The sequence below is a fragment of the Daphnia magna genome, linkage group LG2 (assembly GCF_020631705.1).
Source record: "Daphnia magna isolate NIES linkage group LG2, ASM2063170v1.1, whole genome shotgun sequence".
NCBI lineage: Eukaryota > Metazoa > Arthropoda > Branchiopoda > Diplostraca > Daphniidae > Daphnia > Daphnia magna.
The window spans coordinates 7,580,619-7,604,164 of NC_059183.1; the positions used below are offsets into that span (position 1 = coordinate 7,580,619).

General features: G+C 40.1%; 2 protein-coding genes and 1 long non-coding RNA gene across 5 annotated transcripts in view; 1 reads left to right on the top strand and 2 right to left on the bottom strand.

The window, feature by feature from the left end:
- Positions 1-21,609, bottom strand: part of LOC116917381 — a 30,613-nt gene extending 9,004 nt beyond the window's left edge. Inside the window, exons 1-7 of one of the 3 annotated variants that reach the window (XM_032922832.2) lie at positions 21,125-21,609; positions 20,919-21,047; positions 13,912-13,964; positions 1,816-2,843; positions 1,481-1,591; positions 1,296-1,390; positions 620-745 (exon numbers count right to left, since the gene is read on the bottom strand). In XM_032922832.2, the coding sequence (XP_032778723.2) occupies positions 620-745; positions 1,296-1,390; positions 1,481-1,591; positions 1,816-2,669 (1,186 nt within the window). In that variant the 5' untranslated portion in view covers positions 2,670-2,843; positions 13,912-13,964; positions 20,919-21,047; positions 21,125-21,609. Of the gene's footprint in view, positions 1-619; positions 746-1,295; positions 1,391-1,480; positions 1,592-1,815; positions 2,844-13,911; positions 13,965-14,614; positions 15,007-20,918; positions 21,048-21,124 lie in introns of those variants that run through there. The other 2 variants (XM_032922831.2, XM_032922830.2) reach the window with 2 other exon arrangements.
- Positions 21,610-21,746: 137 nt separating this feature from the next.
- On the top strand, positions 21,747-22,124 carry LOC123470193. The gene is made up of 2 exons (XR_006643800.1): positions 21,747-21,995; positions 22,052-22,124. It is a non-coding gene; the product is annotated as an uncharacterized LOC123470193 (long non-coding RNA).
- A 557-nt stretch (positions 22,125-22,681) lies between these two features.
- Positions 22,682-23,531, bottom strand: LOC116917384. Its single transcript, XM_032922839.2, has 2 exons — positions 23,393-23,531; positions 22,682-23,300 (listed from the first exon to the last, which is right to left on the bottom strand). Exons 1-2 carry the CDS (start codon positions 23,402-23,404, stop codon positions 22,836-22,838), a joined length of 477 nt encoding a protein of 158 aa, XP_032778730.2. The 5' UTR covers positions 23,405-23,531; the 3' UTR covers positions 22,682-22,835.
- Positions 23,532-23,546: the final 15 nt, after the last annotated feature.

Here is a 23,546-nt window from a genome sequence, read left to right on the forward strand (position 1 = left end):
AACATGACTATTAATCTTTCGCCTTCTTTCCCTTTCCTTTCTCATGTCTTCCTCTCTTAGTTACTCAAGTGAAAAGACACTGTTTCGGCTAGACTGTACGAAACTGTCAGTCAGCGTTCTAATTTTTCTTCCGCTTTCTGACGACTTCTTCTGCTTACGTTTTGCTACATTTCCATTCAGTCTACACTCGTTTGCTCGATGGCTCTATTATCTAACACAGCCAAAGACGTGGTGATTAAGGGAACGCCAAGTCGTCATTTCTTTTTACTAATGGAGAGCTCATCGTCATTGACTGTCAAACACAGAGTGTCCTCCCTTTGACACAGTGTTTTCGTTGCATCTTTTCTAGATCCAATTCTTGGGCAAACTATTACGTCTTAAATATTGAAAACTCTGATACCATCCACTTGAAACTCGGTGCTATTTGCCTATAGTTTGCCTTTGGCCGCAGTTTTCAGGCGATGAGCTGTGCGTTTTACAATTTCGTTCGCCTCGGTTTCCAAGTAAGCCTCGTTCTCATTAATAGAAGTCGGCATCACAAATAGAGTACAGCTCAGTAAAGAGGAAACGAAACGATAGAAGAAGAATCGTAAAAAAGGCGAATGGGAAAAGAACTCACCCAATGGATAGCATGTCGAGTTATCAGATCTCAGGGCTTGATTCTGCGGACAGCGGCAAGTGGCTATACCCTTGTCAGTAACGACGCAGTGGTGGCTGCAACTCAATCGGAGTTTGGAAAGGCACTCTGCAATAAAAGCCAAAAATACAAAAATAAATCAAAAAAAATATATTCAATCAACTGGAAGCAAATTTTAAGACAAAGATACGCTCTATTCAGCGTACACTGTACGACTTGAATCTTTCTGTTTGACTAAGTAGAAACTGTACAGGAAACAATGTCTTTAAAATAAAGTCAATCCCGCAAAAATATGCCTATCTGGCGTTATATAAATGAATTTAGATTGCGTGACGTCGAATATGTTGGCATTCTTAACCGCAGCCCAAATAAAAGAATGCGATCCCGATCAAATAAGGACAGCCATTTCTACGACGTAGTGGCGGGAAAAGCCTTCGCCTGCAAACCGCAAGATAGGATGGCGTCTTCCGCCGATCGATAGATGGATGAATGAAGCGGAGGATAGAAACGACCCAATAACGACACGTTGGCCGCGTGCGCGTGGGAAGAGCTTTCCCACCAAAATAACCGCAACTGACATTCTAATTGAATCCGAAATGTTCGTCTTTCATGACAGTTAGTTCTTATAATAGTGCCGATGAACGTGAAGAAATTATACCTTTGGCTGGAATGAATTCACGTCGGAACTCGCATAGACTCCCGTTATAATTGGGTGGACAGCTGCAGCGTACGACCGAAATGCCGATGCGATACCTAAATTAAATGTATTAGCAACAAAAAGTGGAAAGTTAAAAAAAAAGGGCTAGTTCTAGCTATTATTTCTGGGCTTTCTTTATTTGCTACCCGCAAACGCCGCCATTTTTGCAGACGTTGATGCCTTTTTCCGGGTTGCATTCGGGACCGTGTTGGCAGTACTTGCCCGAGAAATTCGGTAGACACGAACACTGGAACTGGCTGCGTAGGACAAACAAGAAAATTTGCCACTTCTGAGGAATCAGTTGGTGAAGATGGTGCACACACGTTAATTTAAATGTATGGGAAGTCTTTATAAAGATGCCCTTCTTTTCAGACAACCTCCTAAACTGTACGCTAAGAAAACTTACAAATTGCTGATTCAATTGAACAGAAATACAGGGAAAATTACACGTCTCTTAGAGCTAATGGGCCTTTTTACGAACCTGTAATTGTGATTAGCGTAACAATGGCCGTTAAAGGTACAGTTGACCACGTTACACGTATCGGAGCGTATACGCGAACCGTTCGGCTGAATCTCATACGTAATATTGAAGCCGTAAACGTCCATCAGCCGGCGTTCGACGCGCAAGTTAGCGTTCACCAGCTCGTCCAGGTTCACTTGCACTTCCAGGTATCGTGCTTTAATCCTGTAGACTGAATATGGGCGAGGGCGATGTGCGTGCAGTTCGTCCAGCTCCTTGCGACCAACGGCGTGAGTCTCGTTACGGAACGAATACTGGACAGCTTTGACGCCTCGAGTTAGATACATTTGCGTCAGATAAAGAGTGATGAAAGACTCCGGTTCAAATCCTGTCGCATCGATTATCCAACTGCATATGCATGGCAAGGGAAATGCTGATGGAAAGCCCGGCGTCGTTAGAGTTCCAAAACGTTTTTTCAGAAAGTAACGACATGATGGCGACGATGACGGCGATTGCGTTGCTTTTGATCGGCCGATTAGACCCTGTTTAGCAGAGCTACTAACACCACTAACGTTGCTGTTAGCAATCATAGAAATGGGGTTGAAGATGGCGGGGCAGCGACTTAGAGGAGTGCGTGATGCAGCATCACTCCCAGTGTAGCTGGATACGGCCGTGACTGGAGCAGCTCCAGCAGTCATGAACCAGACTGAGTTCAAAATGATGAAAACAAGCAGCATCAGCGAAAGACGAGAGCTCCTTCCACCTTGTAACTGATTCATGGCAGCACCAATTGAGAAACGTGTGCAACTTGGTTCATGATGCTCGGACGGCCATAAGCCGACCCTTGCAAGCGCGAAAGTGCTGCGTTTCCGCATCCAGCTCAGTAATTCCACCACAGAGGCAGTACACGCAGCTATAATTCAATTACTAGATGATTCCAATACAACTTTTTGTGGGCTGATCAGGCGGCTCTTTATCCATTTCACGGTGGTTTAAATTTCACGTCGTAAACTACTTCGGTTTCTTCCAATTGAAAGTCTGCTTGTCCACTGCATCAAAACAGATAGAAAATACACACGTAAGAATGGTAATAATGAATGGCTAAGAAAACAACTTAACATTTATAAGAAGATTTGAATCATATTTTTCCTTCGAAGCGGATCGAATGTAAAATGAGTAAACTTATTATGAAAAACATATTAATACTGATAAAAGTGTAGCCGTTTCGTGGTTTCAATACATAGAACGTAAGATTGAAAGGGACGAGTTTTTCCGTGGGCTAGAAATTTAACGACAGACATGCATACGCGTAGGAAAACTTCGTTGGCAGCGTCTGTTTTAAAGTAAGTCGGCCCCAAAGTTCAGATTTTCCTCGCTTGTAAAACATTTGGATATTTGAACTTGCGGCAGCGCTAATTCTAACACGCTGGACTTTCCATCTGTTCCAATGACATTACAGTACGAATTCCGAACACAACTGTGTTTTGAACGTTGTAATAGAAAGTAGTTGCTTTTCAAGGCAATTTTCTAAGCCCTTTTAAACCAATACACTTTTCAGGTTGACCGTGAACGTGATCAACGGGAGTATGGACATGGAGGGGCAACCATATTTGCTATAGACATTCAAATCCCAATCGGTAGAACAAAACGTCTTTTTACAATGCACTCTAGTATTTTGTATCTCCTTTGGGTGTGATAAATAATACCTGACGCTAACATTTCCGGCTATTCCAAAAAAAAAACGATAAAAATAAATTGAAAGTTAGGGTTAGTCGCAAGATTAAATGTATGCCATAAATGTGAGTTATAAAATATCACAGCAACGCGGCGCACTTCACATGCCAGATAATCGATTAAATGTGCAGGAAAGCCTTTCCGTTCTATCTCAGTCGTAAAAAAGTATTAAACAAAGTTCACCGAGTTTGTCAAAAAATGATTATTTGAATGATTACTTTTCTCGCTAAACAAAGTTTGATAAACGCATGAAATTCTCTCTCCTTGTCAAAGAATTGCAGTCGGAAATTCTTGTTTGTCGATAGCCAAAGAAGGACTCTAAACGATATGCAAGAAGGGGTTAGTCAGCTTTTCTCATTATATTCAGGGACTTTTGTGATGTCTAAAAAATAAAAGGCTAGTAGCAATCTAAGCGAAGGGAAATATTTCTCATCTGACAACGGAATGCAAATAATTTCGAATTTTGCATTACGGTTCACGCACATAGCCAAGTGGTTCCCGAAAAGGTGCCTACCTTTTATGCAACGATGACTTTATGCTCTCACCATAAAAGGGAAAACATGATGTCCATTTTGCATTTTCTTTTTTTTTTTTTTTTCTTTGCTTTCTTCTTCTTGCAAATTCTTTGTCATCCAAAACAGGAGAAAAATAAGAGGCTATCAGGGATATCGTTAGTTTCCGTAGTTAACAAACAGAAACACATAGAAGCAAGTCGTTTTTCTTGCACAAATCAATGCATAAAATCATTGTCAAATGCAAAATCTGATGACGAAATGATTCTAATGTCTTGAGAGAGAAATTTGCAAGTGGTGATCGTAAAACTGTCTGAATGCTGAAACTATACTGAGAAAAGGAATTGCTTCATCATTAGCAATCAGTTGGACGCCTATAATTCACATCTAACAAGAAAGACGAGGCTCTTCAGATCGTGAGATTGATCACCGATTATCGCAATTCCTTAGCGTCTGGCATGTTTGCGTGGGTTGACGAAAACAACGTCATGTTGTCGAAAAGGGAACTGCCTTTTTTCATGTGCTTTCAAGGTGACTGAGTCAGAGCGTGATATAGGTATTAAGTCAGTTCAACTCCATCCATCGACTTTCGTTCTTCCAAACGAAATTTCTTAATAAGAATAAAGAATTAAAAAAATAGTCGTATCCGCAGTAATCAAAATAGGGTGGCAATCGAAATTAAATAAAGCGACTGGAGCTAGAGGCCAATGATTTCACACCCAAGCAAAACGAGTTGGCTTTCAGGATGGTAAAACTTAACCTTCGCCGATAGTTATAGTTCTTTACACAGCAGTTTCAGTCTCAATATAAAGTGGACGTACACAATTATTATAAACCAGGATACGTGAGTACGTCGTCACCGCTGTTACCATTCAATCCATCGCCATCACCCGGCGCTTCCATCCCTTACGAGGCCTACGCAGTACACAAATGCTTGCCAAAAGAGACGCGGAATGCTGAAAAAGAAATGTCAAAACATCTAAAAGGACTTGTTTCTTCCCTTTATCATTCTTTGCGTTCCAGTTTTCCGTTCGATATTTTCCTCCTTTGGATTCGAGACACGTCGTTGGCAAGATGCCCGTATTATTAAAAGCGCCCGGAAAGAACGGAAATGTTAAGCCTACAGTCGCAAATAGATAATGTTCCAAGGACATGGATAGAGCTTGTGAAAGAAAAACAAAGAATTGGCATACATGCTTCGGTCGTCGTCTTTCTTCTCATCTGATCGTCACAAGTAAAAAATCCCAATTCTATTTGGAAAAAAAAGGATATACACCTTAGTAAACACGCACATCTAATGTATTATAGTTAAATGTCATGTGTTCCGCAGTTGACCCACGACTTCGTCACATCATTGACAAGGTATCGATCAGCAAGCAAACCTTTTAACTTTGTCCCGATTCAGCAAGGAAACAATAAATCTTCTACGGAAAACAAAGAGCTACCTTGTATCAGATGAAGGAAACTTTGTGGTTTATCAACGACCTATTATAATCGTTCTCCGGCAACGATGATCTGGGGCTATTTTCTTTTGGTCAGCAAAGTAAGATATTGTATAAAGATCAAGCAGTTTCGGTAACAATGTCAAAATAATAGCTATCCCTAGCGGTCATGGAAGACTATTGATGGCTGAATCGTAATGTAACGTCCGACGCACACAGTAAGTAATAGAACCATTTTCGCCATTGTCGATGTAACGTGCCATTTGGTCTTGACAGTATTCTTTGACTCTGTTCTTTAGAAAATTCACAATTTTTTTTTTTTTACAATAAAATTTTCTTCTGCGGACTACACGGTTTACATATTATTGAAAAAATGTTATGATCATAACAGATGGCTCAAGCCATGTGGCGTTCGAATTTTCCTACATCTTGCAATATGAGGTAAAACGAAGAGGATCTGCTTTTCATGAATGAACAAACTAATTTATTCTAAATCCTTCGCCATAAAAAACTTTGGCCGTTTCATCTCGCATGGATCTTCATGCCCTTGCGAAAGAAAACGGACCGGAAATTCGAGAGCCCCGTCAAAAACAAACAACCATTTCTGCAAGCGCAAAACGCTTAAACAATCCACTACTACTTGGCTTTGAGTAAAGTCGCAATTGAAGCAGCTGCCGCACTAGATGTCTAACCTCAGGATTCAACAATTCCCTTTTCAATTCCTTCACGGTTAACGACTGCTTTTACGATGTTTTCAACAAATCTCTTTCAGACAAGTTACACAGCACATACACACATACAGGGCCCCCTATAAACTTTGATACCATCTCAGTTTATCAGCCTCCCATCGGCGTTACGGGAAGATGAGACAACGAGTATACGTTCGGTTATGTAGCGTGCAGATGCAAGAGCCATGAACTGATCTTCGAGAAGAACAATAAACATGTCAAACTGCTTTTTCCTTTGTAGTTACAAGCAGAAAGGGAGTCGAAAAAATAGACGAACGACTATCGTCTGAAATTAAAAACGGAGAAAACACTCACGCTTATGGTGATTGTAAAGGGCAGAAGGAAAAAGCAACACAAGAGTGAGGCTAGAAGAATTATTTGCGAAGACACCCTTTCCCCCCGAAGGCAAATGAAAACAAAAGAGAAAGAAAAAGCAATGGGCCCGTAGAACACAAATCACCAGACTCCATGTGTTCGTGCACGACGTGCACGACTAGCAGGAAATGGCGTGTACTAATCGCATATCTCATTTTTGAAAAGCGGGAAGCTGCTTGTATCTCGCAAGGACAATTGTCTTGTTTTTTATCTAGATTTTATTTTAAAATGAAAGTCCGAAACGATAAGGGGCAGCTAGCAATAAAAACAAATATGATTTGATTCACTATTATACTTATTGATCAGCGGCATGTATCAATGAAATTCCGTACCCGTCTCTCAATGTAAATGAAAATAATTTAGCGTATAGTTTACATTCATCATCTTGTCTTGTGTCTACTTTAAATGCTTATCTCTGAAATAATTGCATAACAAATGCGATACAGTAACAACAACAGGCTCACCTTCGTTTGATTATTCCAAATCTACTGCAAATTTCCCTTAATGTATTTTTAGTTCTTTCTTGGCAATCCCACAAGACATCTCCGTCCCCCCCTATTTGCATGCGAAATGTGCACGCACTCGTCGTAAATTATACGCAGGAGAGACTAATTGTAAAGCAACGTCCTGTTTCACCTTGGGAGTTCCAGCGGTGAACTCCTAATGAAAATAAAAATACTTTCTAATCTTTTTGTTCACATTCGAGCGGAAGTTAAGGTTATATTGTAGTGTCTATACATTACTATCTCAGTTATACTTAGTACGAATTTTTGGCTTTAGTGCCCATTCTCTGTTTACGGTATACAGCACGATGATGGTTTTTTACTCTGTGCTCCCTTCACAGTTCTTGTACTACTGTGCGCTGAACGCACACGGAGCCGGCGAATATTCCCGACTCGTGTAGACACTGATACTGTTTAAACACAGACAAAACTTGTGCTATCCCAGGAGAATTACAAGTTTGACCAGAAATGGATAGCGTCACAAAACGATTAACGTTTGCAGAGGCTAGCAATTTCCGAGAATTTTCACGCATTGTGGCCACAATTAACCTATTTACGATCAAAGCAAGGCTATATAACATTGCAATCAGCTATATAAACTTGCAAATAAGGGCTACAAATCTACAAAATTTGCTGTTTGATAACATCTCGGCAGTACTGCTTAGTTCACCTTTTTTTTTTAAAGCTGATGCCAATAACTGAATGGCTGACAGGTCGCATAACCGACATTCTGATCGAACTGGGAGAGTGTTGTTACGTCCTTTTTTTAATACAAAGAGATGAAAGGATGGCCAAAAGTTCTTTCAACATCGTATTATTTGTTTGTTTTTTTAAGAACTGGGGATAGCAGACGTAAATGGAACCAAATGCCTCTGAAGTCGGAAATCAAAAACAATTCCCGTAATAGACGGCAAACAATCCCGTGCTTTCAACATGTCTGCCATTTCGAATTCATATATAGCCAGTGACTACCCAAAAATAGAAAGAAAGCAGTTTGAACAAGTTGAAAGGGACTAAGCAATGAAAGTTAATCGATGGTTTTATGTACGTATATAAAACCATACACGCGTATTTAAATTCAGCCACTGTTCGATCTTAGCAATAATATTCACGAAGAAGACTATTTGCACGACGAGCGTTCGTTTTATATTAGCAAAAATTAACCAACATTCTGTTAGCTCTAGTTACCTAGATCCACTAACTTGAACGTCAACTAGCCTATACTAGTGAGAAATGCCCGATTCATTCTGTGAGCGACCCTTCTTCCGCGCGGGATTACTACAGACTGAATCTCTCCGGCCCCTTCTCGTGCTCTTCAGAATAAAAAACAATACAAATAAAGATTCACGTACGCAACTAAGGTCTCAACGTCATGTGTGTGGTTTCATTGTTTCACAACAGAATCGATCAAGTAACAACGTATGTCAGCCCCATTGTATAATTCATTGACCTTGGCACGACATAGAACTTCAGGGTTCTGCTTCACATACAGTTACTTCTTGACGAGGATGAGAAACAAAACCACAGTCGAACGCAATCTGAAGATATCCACATTTGATCGAAACTGTTCCCAAAAGTGCGACTCAGCACGCGATAGTCCTCCATTGTTCGAGCATCTTGCTTTGGACGTAAACCTGACGCTTCGTGCAGGTTTTTGACACGCAGAATGAAGCACTCTATACGTGCTATAACGATAATTACATAGCAGTGTGACCCTCTTCTTAATAAAATGAAAACGTCCGTACATTCTACCCGCTTTGATCTTTTTTCCAGCACCTGGTACCAGCATCTTCTTTATCTTTTTGGTTCATCTTCCATCGTTAAAGCTATACGACTGCAAGTGATTTCCCAAAGACAAAGCGTTCGACGCCAGGTTTTCCTGACTTCTGACGTACCAAAATCAATGGCAAATAACTGACGAATACGAACGCGTGCATTTTAACGAAAAGATATAAATAGCGTAGTGACGCAAATGGCTTTTATTGGAAAGGAAATCATGTTCTGCAACCGTTTAATCGCATGACGCACGCGTTTTGTGTAAAAGACAGTGGTTTCGATTTGTCTCATGACTGCAATACTAAACCAGTGAGATGGAGAAAAAAGACAATCACCAATCGTCCACTGTGAAAATGAGAAACGAAATGAATTTGTAACATAATAGGCAAATTGATGCATCCTAGGGCTTTACAGTGTACCACAGGAACTCTGTTGGGCGGTCTACTTTGGCCTTGCAAGTTTGTTGACTCTTCAATTCACTGTTGTTGTTCTTTGCTAGCAGCTGGCTTATCATAAAACTGGCATGTTCATGGAGGAAGCAGGAATTGTAGAGACATAAAACGAGCGTAACGGACGAAACGAGATGGGGGAAAAACGACTGAAAATACGCAAAAACCTTCACCTCACCAACGTAATTTGGTTTTTAGACAGGCTCTCTCTAAGTTTTACTGATTTCGGTCGATCTTTTACGAATATCCGGTAGAGTTCAGAGACCCATCAACGCAGTTCAGCTACTTTTTCGTGTACCTTGTTAATTCTCTTGCGTTTATTGCCGTCCCCAAACGCTTTGCTTCAATCACGACGCACCTTACCTAGTCACGTAACCTGTCAATTTTCCGAAATGTAACATAAACCGGATGTCTGTTTCATGTACTTCTCCGTAAGAGTCTCTACTCTAATACTCTATACAGTTTCGCCATTATTTTTTTCCCCCGAAAAAACGAAACCGGAAGAAAATTGCAGCTGATGGATTTAATTAACCCTTTGGTGACGTCAGCGGTGAACAAGAAAACACACGGACACTTCACAGTTCCCCTTCCATCAGTAACCTCGGCAACGCCTGATGAAGCACTAACGGTTTGTGACGTTGGTTGAATCCCGCATGGATCGTTACGCGACCTATAAATATTATCCACCGCAAGGAAATGAAATTGGTTGCCAGCCATCCGCCAGTTGGCAAATTATTGGCGACGAATAGACGATGATTTCTGATGAAAATCACTGATGGAAAGATTGAAGATCACGAAATAATCGAACCAGAAATATACGATACCATCTTTCACACTATGGTGAGAGAAAAGGGTATTTTTCAAATATAAAGGATCAAGAGTCAGCATTTCAGATATTCATGAACAGAGTTGATTGCCTGTTACGGCTGAAGAACTAACCGGAGTAGGCACATGGCACAACAAGGGGATAGATTTCGATTCCAAACAAACACCGGTTCTGCGGTGATGATGCAAATAGTTTCGTATGTCATTTTTCCATAACGAAATTCGCGGTTCTCTATTTGGCCGAGGTCCAGGAATACGTACCGTCTAACGTAACCGTTCCGCTAATCGCTTGCGAACTCCATAACAAACGCCCCGGACGTTGCTTAAACCGCATTCAGTATTCGGGATTTCGCAGGAATATTGTATTCTAACGGTCTAGCCAACGTACGGTACAACATCCAATGTGTGGTTTGCGAAAAGCACATAAGGAAAGAAGAGCGAAACGAGAGAAACCATGTTGGTTGCGTGTCATCCTCAGTCTAAATCTAGACGGATTGGGAGCCTCTCTCCACGCCTCATTTATTGGCCGTTAGGAGAACGTAGACAACACAATAAAAAAAGGAAGGGTTATCGAGACAACAGAGTAGTCAACAGAAGGAAATAACCTATATCCGCCTAACGTCCGCCGTAAACGCAAACTTTCATTCTTTTCAATGGTGACGAGTAAGTAAGAAAGGCGGAGTGGCAAACACCCTCAAGACGCAATCGATACTAGTCATGTGAATTTCATCGGAAGTTTGTCGACCAGAGAAACTGCAATACCTTCAAGATTCAGCCATAAAACCGTCGCATCACCTAACACTGTTCTACGAATCGTATCGCCATTATGTATCAATCTAAACACTTATCGTTGTATAGTTTTCTTTACAAAAGAAATTGAACGTTGTATCAAATAGCTATACTCCCCGAAGATATATAATAGTCAATAAAGGAGACACGAGAAGCGATATTTTCGGCAAAAAGTATTAGAACTATGGTACTTTGGGAAACAGAGTGTTAAAGGGCTCATAACCCATCGTGGAGATGCGCACCACGTCACTCGCTGGTCTTTCAGTAGATATTAAACTAATGAGCCTTTTAGTAATATGCATGATATTAACAATGAAAGGCATCGGGCTTTCATGACGGAGGAACTCATTTTCGGGGTAGTAATTACGTTGTTCTCAAAGCAGATATTAAAGAACTAACTGATTTTTTTGTTGTTGCTTACGAGCGTTATACGTCAGTCTTGTGTAGTAAACAGGAAATGATTGTGGAAGGAAAAAAGTGCTTCAGAGTGCGACATCTCGGAGACATCGGCGATCAATAATTCACTCTCACCAATCGATAGTCAGCTCAGAAATGAAAGGGAATGATAGTCTACTATCTCAGTGCATTTTTTTTTCTGCGGAAAATATAGCGCTAGATTACACGTCTAATAGTTTTTACTAGCCCCACCGTTAGCCTAGAGGTTACAGATTCAAGTAAAGGTAGTAAGGGATGTGAACCATATTTTAAAGCTCGTGTTTTTCCCCTGAAATCATAACTGCATGTGAAATCGTTTAATAAAATTGACAGTTAACCCTCCAACTGTGGGCAATCGTTCTCTATTAAGAAAAAAAGCAGAATTAAGATGTTGAAAACGAAAGAATGAGGAGAGAAAACGTAACACAGATATCATGTTTTTCTTTTTCATTGAAATAAATCAAACGATGAAAGAAGAAAGCCTTTGTTTTGGTTTTTTCTGCGAAGAAGTTGGGAAAGACACGGAGGCAAAATAAATGGCGTAGTGTAACCAATGTATAGGAAAGCTAACGTGTTAGGCGAAGCAGAATTTCATTACAATCTGTTGCAACGATTCGTTAATAACCGTTATGCCAAAAATAAATGTCGAGTTTTCAATTTTTTTTTTTTTTTCTTCGCTACATTTTTACTACGTACACTTGCAATTCAAAATGGGCAAACTAAAAACTTGGGACACAGCGTGAAACTGTAAAAAAAAAAGAACTTTTTAACTAGTAGGGTGTATCTCTATGAATGCGGCGATCGTGATCATGAAAAGCTAATAAATCAAAATGCAAGAAAATGTCGGTGTGCCCGTGCAGCACGATTTGGCAAGGATTCCTGGACATTTGCTTGCGTAATAATGTTGAACCAAGTCAGTCATCATGGATGAAGGTAAAACTCGCAAAAACACGAAAGGCGCGTTTTTAACATGCTTTACAGCTTTCATGTTTGCGATCAACTCTGCAATGTCAGCTCTGGGGAAATCCATACCCTGTCTGATAAAAATTTTACCACTAACATTGCATGAGTAAATACAATTAAAAGAAGAGAAAACTACGCTTTCCATTTTGGTGGACCAATCTTCTTTATAACGATGCAGATATCCCTACATTCATTTAAAAGCTTTAGATCTGCCCTCGATCGATACCTTGGGCCGATAACTGGACTGGACACTGGACACGCTTGACAAGATCGTTCAAGAAATGGCGCAACTATTGGATGTGAGAAAAGAAGCCCGAACGTGGTTGCAATTGGATGAACCCTGTCTATTTTTTTGTGAAAGCGATTCGAACGGTCGACAGATTCCTTTAAACTTTAAAGGTTTCACGAGTTGCTAACTGTACGAGAAGAAATTCAAGTGCAATATCTCTTGTTGCGAATTAAAATCCGGTAAGAACGCGTGTTTCGCAGCTCTACGTCTTACCTTTTTTGGGAATTATAGAACCAAGTTGGAAAGAATGGGGGAAAATTGGGGTCGGTGGAATTCGAAACGACGTGTTCGCAAAGACTAGAAGGGAAAACAATAAGTCTTTTGTACCAATATTGTTAGTTTCCTAACCAATCCAATAGAAGTGTAGCGGAAACAAACGGAAACAAAATAATTCGATAGCCGAGTGATCGACATTCAGTTCTCTCAAAGGAAACAACTTGGATAAAATAGAATTGATTCGTTTCTTTCTTTGGCTGTTATGTACTCATAGAAAGTTAAACCCTTCTACGATAAAAAAGCGCTACCATATAGGTGACATGCAGCTGTCAGTCGGTCAACAACATCCTCTCAAAAAATTTCAACATGGCAACAGCATTGCAAAATTGGTAACTTTTTCCCATCCGCAAGGGATGTAGAAAATGTCAAACTTTATAGGGCGGGCACGCTTTGAATTGCGGTACGGGTTGCACCTTTCACGACAATTTCAACAATATGCAAATTATCACAACTCGTTCAACTGATGTGAGCAAAAAAAAAAGTAACAGCAAGAAGTAAAAGAATATGAAATCAAGTAGGCTATTACAAAACTGCAGACAGGAAATTAAGGTTTTTGCCGGCCTGCCAATGAAGCCTTGGCCGTCGGAACAACAGAAAATGTTTTCGAACAGATAGCGAAGGAATGGGGAATAAGAAGAGTTGTCTTGACAACTGTCTATCGAGACGCCCGATTACAATTGGAATGCGTGAAACGTCAACCCAAAATCATGTAGCGAATCGGCCATCCGCTTAATAGCGAGTGACGAGCTGACCCCAAACGGACACGAGATTTTCAGTAAGCCAACGTAAAGGACACGGTTTTGGCACCCATTCTTTCAGTTACGTCCCCTTTAAATATGACCTACGATTTCGCTAGCAATTTTAAGTAAACAGAGGTAATTCAGTTGGCAAGAAAAAACGGTTCAAAAGTAAAAATTTTCGTAGCAACGAAGCCGCTTGCTTATTTGTTTAAAAATTTCAAAGATTAAAACGATATTATGTTTACTAACATTGAACGTAAAGATTAAATTTAAAAACTAACCGTAGTCGAAGATAGACGGTTCTGTGGTAGAGGGCACGATCTGCAGTGCTTTCCTAAAACAACAAATGAAAATGGTCGTGAGCGATACATAGTCAATATGGCCAGTTAAATTAAATTATATACTGTATATATATATTTTTTAAGAATTGCATGGCAGCACAGTTAACATTAAAAACCTCAATAATCTAAACAATATATTTAAAAGATACGATATGAGATGCCTAAAATAAAAATGAGGCGACGAGTATGTAGCTCATGATTCTTATATGTTTTACACACCCATTTACAACTAAAATTGTGCACGGTATTCTCAGAAGACAACACATGTGTCACTTGGTGAAAGTTTGGAAATATAAAACAAATAGTTACGTTCGATTACGTTGAACTATCATCCTCACAAATACTGCGTATGTCACCTTTACTTGTATTTTTAAAAATGAAAAACCTGCTTATTCTTTTTTAGCAAAAACAAAAATAATAAATAAAAGTCTCGCTTTTGGCAACTGTCCAACTCAATTCAGCTTGTAACCAACCCTTTTCTTTAACACGCATTGGTATACCCCCTCTCTAGCCATTACCGTACGCTTAACAGGGCAGGCAATGATGGCGCTCTCTTGTTAGATGGCCCACGGCCGCCACTTGCGTCAACAACAATAACTTACGATAGACAGGATACAAGGAACCCTTGTTTCACTTTCTCTACCTTGGTCTACGTGTAAACGTGGATCGGCAGCTGCGGGCGTTGACCTGTTAACCGAAAATTTGAAGGGTAGACGATCCTTATGTTAGATGTTATTACCCAGAATTGGCTCTACTCCATTTCTTGGTCTTGGCGAGAGCAAGTAAAACAATAATTTCACTAGTTCGCATTCACCGGGTTTAGCCGATTTCTCTTTTATCACAACAAGCAAATGCAAAGTGTATTAGATTAAAAAAACCCGCCATGAATTCTGCTGTTGAAAATAGTACGAATTTTTGTTTGCCACAAAGTCCAAAGATCCGCTTCTATGCGTTTCGCCTTGAAACTCAGAGAGAAAGTAAAAACAAAACGCCAACAACACTCCCGACGAGGCTGACAACCGCCGAAAGACTGAACGCCAAAGACGATGTATAAAGAAGAAAATGGCCTGTAGGGGCGGGATCGTCCTATAGCACGTATCTGCAGTAATCACGCATGTGTAGTGCACGCTTTTGCGTTCGCGTGTAAGACTTGGGCTTCGCTGGAAAATGTTTGACAGTTCAGAGAAAGAGTAACATATAGGCAAAGTGGAAAAACTAAGGAAAAAACAAATCATGGAACGCGAGTTGTAATAGTACTGAAAGGAGAAACGCGTTGTCAATAAAACAAAGGATACAAAAGAAAAATGAGATGTTTCCGGTGGTCGATGTTTGACATTTCACAAAATAGCTCAAAGAATTTCACGTCTTATAAACAAGAGCCCTGTATGAACGAGAAAAATGACAAAGCAATGAAATTTTTTCATTTTCAATTCTTTGTAAAAAAAAAAACAATATAAATAAATAATAGTAATACAAGACCAAACTGAAATTTTGGGAGTTATAAAGCGAAAAGAGAATGTTGCTGCGACAATGCGGTGTTGTAGAACCCATATAGTAAAACAGACATGCCAGTGCCTATGACACGTCTTCATCACCAAAAATGGGTGAAAAGAAGCCTAAAACAAAAGAGACGTAGACGTAACAAAAAGATAAGGTTTTTTTTTTTAATACTGAAATACAAAAAAAAAAAAAAAATACTTTGCTTTGCTCATCGATATTCACTACATGATTGCGTTGAATGCCACTGCTTTGTCCTAGAAAATTCTTCGGATTATTTTCGTTACTGAAGGCTCGATTGTTCTTACTTTATTCTCTTTCTCTATTATAGAAGAAGTCTTAGCGTCCCGCAGTTGGACGATGCGCTGCACCACCTGCGGGTGTATTTATGCCTATGCCGTATCAGTAAATGTTGTGCGGGTTCATCTGGCCCGAGAAACTAAGAATCGTCATACATATGTGAATTCAACCGACTTGAAACGCCCACCAGATGGTCACATTCTGGGCTCACTGATTCCTAGTGCAATAAATGTATTTTTTAAATATAGACGAACCAAGTTTTGGATGAACTGTAACTCCATCCTACCGCAATAAGCGGGATAACGTATAAGGAACCGCTGGGGGAAACAATTCCGTCACGGGTGAATTGCGGATGTAATGACAAGATTCGCGTAGTCATTACAACAATGACTGACCGGTCCTTCCATCTATTACTATATTTACCATATGATTGAAGAATTCTATCTAGTTGGGTTGTTCTGTGTCATAAATGTCTGAAAGGCAACGGAACAGGAAAAACTTTGACCAGTGTGCAGTCATAGCTCAACAATGTAATCCCAATCGTGTAGGATAATATTTCAAGTAAGACAAAGGGGCTATTCATTACCCCATAGAAACCATCAATTATGATTTCTGGTAACGTGAAAAACATGCACCAAGACAAGGACAGGGTTGGTTCAAACGGTTGCCAGGTAGCAATGCCAATCCTAGTGCGACTTTAATAGACAAAATTGTCACCAGGAAAAAAGAAAATGTGACAGATCAAACTGATTTGTTTTGTCCTCCTTTGTTGGCAAAGCATTCCAAATTTCATTAACTCCAAGAGAGCATGACGAACAATATTCCCTTGTCAAGTAAGCGATTGGATTTCGCCAAAGAACCTTTGTCAACAAATAGGCAATAGCCTGTTAACAATAGTGAAATCGAACAATAAAACAACAAAACAATACACAAAGGTTAAAAATACGCAGTCATAACATTTGAATGCGGAAAGCAGCGCTTTTCTTCTTCGCATAAGTCCTACTTGACAGAAGTGGCATCGCCATTAGTTGGGCAAAAGGAAAGAAAGAACGGCCGATTACACTGAGATGGAAAGTCCCGCGTGATAGAGTGAATCGGTGATGCTACACATCCCAACCCTATAATGCTACAGAGTGCCCCACGCTTGATTTCTCTCATTCTTCGGAGTGAAGTCAAGCAGCAGGCCAAAAACACTAAAAAGAAGCGTAAGAACGTAAGGCAAATAAAGGCAAGGAAACTGCAAAAATAAAAAACAATTGACAAGAAATGGCTTAGTCGGATTTTGCCTGTCACGGGAAAAAGCCGATTGGTTTGTTATTCTGATGTCGACTGACGTGATTGTCACCAATAACCAGTAAATGCCCATTCGAGAACAAACGCGGTGCTAACTTTAACGCGACATGTATAGAAAACGACGCCGCAAGCACGCAGTTGAGGAGCATTTTGAATGCAAATTCCGACAATTCACATTACGAATTCCGAAATCGCACAGTAAATACTGTGAGTCACAACATCACGACAACCCTCCAAAATAGAGTAATTACATGCCGACTGGAGATCGTTTGCGGGTGTTTTGCGCCTGCAGGGTAGATACAACGCACAGGAGCAGTTAACCAGGCAATCGTAATGATCGCCACTAGCACGGATCTCGGAAAACGAAACGGCAAACAACACACCACAGAAGAAGACCACTAGACCACTATTGATCTATAGCCATATTTGCACATTTGTTTTATTTGCAACAACTTCATTGATTTGCATCACTATTTCATAAGAAATGGGTACTGCCGAGGGTATACGAATAGGGGAAAGTTGGCATAGGTGGTAATCAGAGGCAGCTGAATAGTAAAATAAAGGACCACATAAAAAGTTTCAAGTCCTGTCGAAGACGAGAGCCACTACATCAGCATAGGATACTTCTCTTCTACACACGTGGTTAAGTCGAACAACAAGCCTAGGATTCCAGAAGGAGGTCAGTTTGTTCTATAGAAGAGTTGCCATTCGCTTAAGGTCACATCTATCGCCCAAGCGACGCATTCACTATCTTTGCTTAGTGTAGATATGCCGCAAGGTACAAATTGCCTACAGGCACACGCCGGAAAGTTGTAAAGGAAGGCAACAAACGCACGGACCCGTGCGGGACAATAGAATTGATGAACGCATTAAGATGGTTTTCTAACTTTTCGCCCATCGTCAGCTTATACGGACACGAGTTTTTAAATTATTCAAATTTTAGAAATCTCATTTTGGTATCTAGAATGCAGATGAGTTGTTACCCATGGCGTAGGTGACGATTTTCTCATCAACTTTGGCCGAGTTTTTAAATCACGTTTGTTTTGGGTCTTTGATTACTCAGAATACAAGAGACACAAGGGCAAGGAAGCAAGTAGGGAAAGAGATCCTCTGTGCAGGCGAGGCAAAAACTGGCTTTAGTCGCCCGTTCTGTTCATGTTCTCAACGATCTTACTTGCTAGAAAAAAATGCTTATTCACAAAGGGATTAGCAAAGAAAGGATGGCTGTACGTCAAAGAACTTTTGAGATTAATTCATGTGACCAAAAGTTTTAACCTTCAAAGAAATATCGTTAAGTTGTCATTGATTTTCGGAACAGTGACATGCAAAAGCAATAACCTTACCGCTAAGGAAAAGTTTGCTATAGGCGTACGTAATTGCATGTCTTGGACATTCAGCTTTACGTGTAACCCAAAAATATAATTTCCAATGCTAAATCAAAGACCTTGAATTTTAAACGAAGTTTGAATTCCACTTTTTTTGCGATTTGGCAGGGGGAGGGAATGTAACCATCGACAAAAAACAAATAGATTACTGACCATCAAACAGGTAAGTGACAAAAATACAATCATTTTAAAACATAGCTTAAAGCCAATCAACAAAAACATGCCTACCGCTCTTATAGTGTAAGAAAATAATGATATCTCGCTAACTACATCTATTTCAGATGAATTTCGGAACTCCTCGCAGTTTACGTCGCTTAGATAAAACGCAGTTCAGTTCATAAGATTCGGCAATGCATGACAATGCTTTGATTAAGAGGGGGGAAAAACGTCATTGAGCTTTGCAAACGGGGAAAAAAATGTATAGAAATCTACAGGAAATGGATGGTTGAGAGATGTTAGCTCCGGCTCAGTCCCATTGTGCCTCGCATCCGGAACCGAATGATCGACTTTTGATCAATTCTTTATTTTTTCTTCTTGTTGATTTCCAAACTCGATATTTGTTTGAACGCCTTTCAAACACGTTGAACAGTCTATCAAAATTTCCTCGAATGGTAATCGATTGTATTGAGTTCCGAAATTGTTATTCTGTCGTTTAATAGGGCAAAATATGACTGGGAATTTTCTTCTGTAGCGATAAATAATAGTACAGTCCAAGCCACACAATACGTGAACCATAAATTTTCTAGTGTACCGGATCCCATTCGATTCTTGGACTTGACCCATAAAGTATAATAAAGAATACCACAAAGGCTTAATATTAAATGTACTTGATGTGGTCACGGGAGGGAGTTCCTCGAAGCGCACGTGTTTCCCCTCTTCCCTCTGATCCTGTAGGCCTAACGCACAAACATTTAAACTCCATGATAGTTGCGGGGCGAGGAACTGATGAGAAACACTCACGAATAAAACATGACATGTTTTGAATTATCCTACTACTCCATAAAAATAGCATCAAAAACTCTAACGCAATAGTGAGTCAACAGCTGTCGGAGCGTGTGAAACGTGCAAGTGAAAAACATTTTAAATAGTCCGTTCTATGCGACTCGTTTCAATGTATGCAGCGATTGCAAATTTATGAATCTTCAAATGATATTCGTTTTCTACAATAGGTTCCATTCCCCCACCCCTCCTCAAGCATGTATGAACCACAAGGCCAAGGGAGCCTTTCTAGCTATCTAATCAAATTATGCAAAGAGATGAGACAAACTGAAGAGCACGTGAAATGGGACAACCTCGAGCGAAGGAAGTTTGTTCCAAGTCTCAAACCACAAGTTCAATCATCGATCCAGTAAGAAGATTCTGCCGCAAACACGATGCACTAGGACGGCATGATAAAATGCTTGGTGGAAAAGTTATTTGAGCTGCATGTGAACAAAATGACAAGTAGTAGTAAGAAGTTGTTCGGTTAATTCTAGAGTTGATTGTAAGTTGCACAAGCGTGATATTCTTCAACGTACACGTAAAAGTAATGCACAAAGAAGAAACCTGCAAGGTTACTTTGTAGAGTAATCCACGTATGGTTAGAGTATTGGTTCCTAGCTGCAAAGAAACGTATTTTGGAAATTCACTGACTTTTAGCTATTTGTTGAACGAGACGAATCGCAACGAGAGTGAATAGGTATTAAGGGAGATATTGTACATACAAGATGTCTCCTACGTACTGAAAATAATACAGGAAAAGCCAAACCATATATGAAAGGCGTGGTTCAAGAAATACGGATTTTACCAACAGGATTTCAGATTGATTTGCTACATTGTTATCGCTCGTGCAGATATTCAGGCCACAAATATAGTGAAAAAGAACCGAAAAAAAACGAAAAATAATTATATGAAGTAAATAAAAAGAGACGGGACGTACCGAAGATGTGAATGTTTTTCTATAATTGTTTTGGAATTCCGACTGTACTTAACGTTGACATGAAATCCATCTTTGGCAAATACATCACCAAAAGCTTGAACCATCATTGTTGGACTTCTATCGATTTTTACATCTTACAGTACAAGAGATGAAAAGTCATAATAAACATTTTCCAAAGGCTGCAGCAATTCCCATGTTTGTGTGGGAGAGATTTTAACCAGCAAGGGGATGAAATTAAACAGGCCTGACAGTAAGACAGCATTACGATCAATGTCTTTTTCAGTTTTCAAATCAATGTCTTTCAGGAAGAACAAACTAATCAAAGAGATGCTGAGCAACTTTTAAAGAAGTAAAAGCATTCCACATGCACAAGCAATACTCCTTCGTGTAAACTTGCATAACCCTAGCAGCAAACAAAATACGTTGGATTGTGAAAAATGCTTCTTGATCCACCATGATACCACACTCGCCAGTAAAACTACTTAAGCAAATCGACTTATGGACACCATCGTTAGTGAAAAATTCAAGAACAGCATTCAAATAAGCCGACTAACCTGTTGAATAAAGAATTTCGGTGCTCCAGTTAAGGAAGGATTCCGCCAAAACAGCTTAAAGCCTTCCTGACGTTAAAAATGAATTCAGTCTCGAGCGATTTCTTGCGCAAGTTCGGGAACAGGAAACAACTGCAATAAATGCACATGTGTAATGAAATATTCTTAAATAATTTTGTCTGCATCAGAAAATGGAAAAATTATCTTACCCTGCAACTTTATTGTCACTATTTCGGCTTTCAGAGCCATGGTAGACTTTATGCACATCGCACGTGGCAACGGCACATTGTACTACTGGAAATGCTTTCGTCACAGGCTTCTTAATGGATTCCAGGCGACTCTTCCCACTATTTCACAATTTTTTTCTACCCTTCCTTAACATGACGCTGTAAATACCTAACCTGGATCGTCATCAATTCTGAACCCATCCTTTGTGCGCTTCAAGCGATGTAAGAAAAAACCTTTTTCTTGCAAAGCTATATCGTTCTTCAACTCAACTGTCCCTCGAAAAACACAATTACGCAATAAAGTGCGAAGAAAGTTTCTTTCGTGGTCACAGGTATTTTATATCTGTTAATTTTATTTCTGCTAGGGACACAATGGACTGTTTCGGAGAAAATAGAATGACTCATTGAAACTTGATCCCTATTTTTACAGCCAACAACGGTACGACCACGCGTGGCTCACTGTGCCGCGCGACTACATTGTCTCCGCGTTCCCCTTACTCCTGGATGGCGTAGTTGCCAATTAGCACAATTTCTAACAGGGTTATTTCTTATTTGGCATCATGGCTCATGGCATATTGGCATGTTATTGTTCCGATTGCAAAATTGCAATGGCCAAACTTCAGGCTGACATTTGTTTAAATGAGGATATCGATAAGAACAATTAACTAGTCAGTGTAATTTCAATCAAGGCCATGATGGTGTTGGAGCTACCACTACTGAAATTTGTATACTGGTCTTTGAGCTTGGGTTTTACATTTGGTAATTAACTATCAGTTTCATATTCGAGCATGAATCTCAGTGCTTTGCACTTTTCGAAACAAGATTAAATTCTCCCACGAGAAACGAGATGTTGGTAATTAAAAACAATGTGCGTATACAAGAAATGGACTAACATTTTGATACTCACAGGTATTTCCTTTTTTCTGCTTTGATAATAAAAAATATGCCAGCATTCGAAAAACGTCGTCTAAGGGCGTCTTACTGGAATCAGGAATCGACTCGACCATTTGGAATAAAACATTGCGTGCCACAAAATGCTGGTTAGTTTCATTCTCAAACAACTATCTTCGGTCGAAGTAGTATGCGAAAATGTTTGCTGTTTATTCATCGACAGAAGGTAAAACGTAGAGTGTATTGCTCTAGACATAAGTTGATTAGATGGCAACAATTTAGGCAAGAAAAAGTTAAAATAGAGCCTACAGTTTGTCATTGAACGAATACAAAAGCTCAATAGAGTTTTTTCGGGCGCGACCCGGCTCACGCTGCTGGTCATACATCATACTAGGCCCGAACGCTCGCCTTGTATGGCTTTCTAGCCCTATGTTGGATCTTGCGCTTATTTAACGATATCAGCATAACGCATTTGTGCAGGAACCCTAACAAGGGATGAGAGAAGCCGTGCAAAACGACAATTAGTCGGGCTGCAATCAGTGGAAAGTTTACAAACAATTGTGTACTACCTACAATGTTTGCACTTTGCAGGGCTTGGTAATGGAAGTTACCTTAGATCTTACTCAGATTTCGTAAAGATAGTCCAGATGCCATCATTGAGTGTATTGTGTACATAGGAATTACACACCCAAATACCATGAAAGCCATTATGTTAGCAGACCCCATACAGAAGATGTTAGTAGAAGGATTAGACTACGTTAATTGTTTTTTGTTAACGATGCTATGATTGTTGGATTGTCACTTAATGGCTGTAAGCATAAGAAAAAGATGCTGGATAGTGACCATAATAATAGGAAGAACGGTAAGGATAGCTGCCGTAGTTCCCGCGATTGTATCCCCAGCTGGGGTAGTAAGATGCCTCAGTACTCTGATCTTTAGTAGCGTGACGACCACGCCGATGTCCGTATCCACCGTGGGGACTATGGCGGCCGTAATAACCACGACTAAAGTATTGGTTGCCATCTTGGTCAGTGGTATCAGGTTTCACGTTGACCGAGGCTTCCGGCTTCTTTTCCTCAACAGAGCGGCGTCCACGCCAATATCCGTGACCGTAGTAGCCGTAAGGATTATAATAGTGACCGTAATAGGTGCGATAATACCAGTCTTCCACGTTTTGGTCGGGAGGAACTTCAATGTTGGTGCTGAGTTCCATTGCCGGTGTTCCTTGGTTAGCGATGACCATGGCAAGCAGACAAGCCAATAACACCTGTGCGCACGATATAAGAACTTATATGTAGCTCAGCACCTTATGATTCTATAGGTTAAATAAAAAGATGATAAAGTGTAGTCAAATCTTACGAGGAAATTCATTTTTGAACAGGAAAAAGAGATAACCAACGCGAAGGCTGGCGGGTGAGGAACTGATGTTCGTCTAGTACTTACCAAAAACTATTTATACTTTCTCTGTGCAACGTCTCTTAACGATACCATGAAATCTTTCGATGAGTCTCGC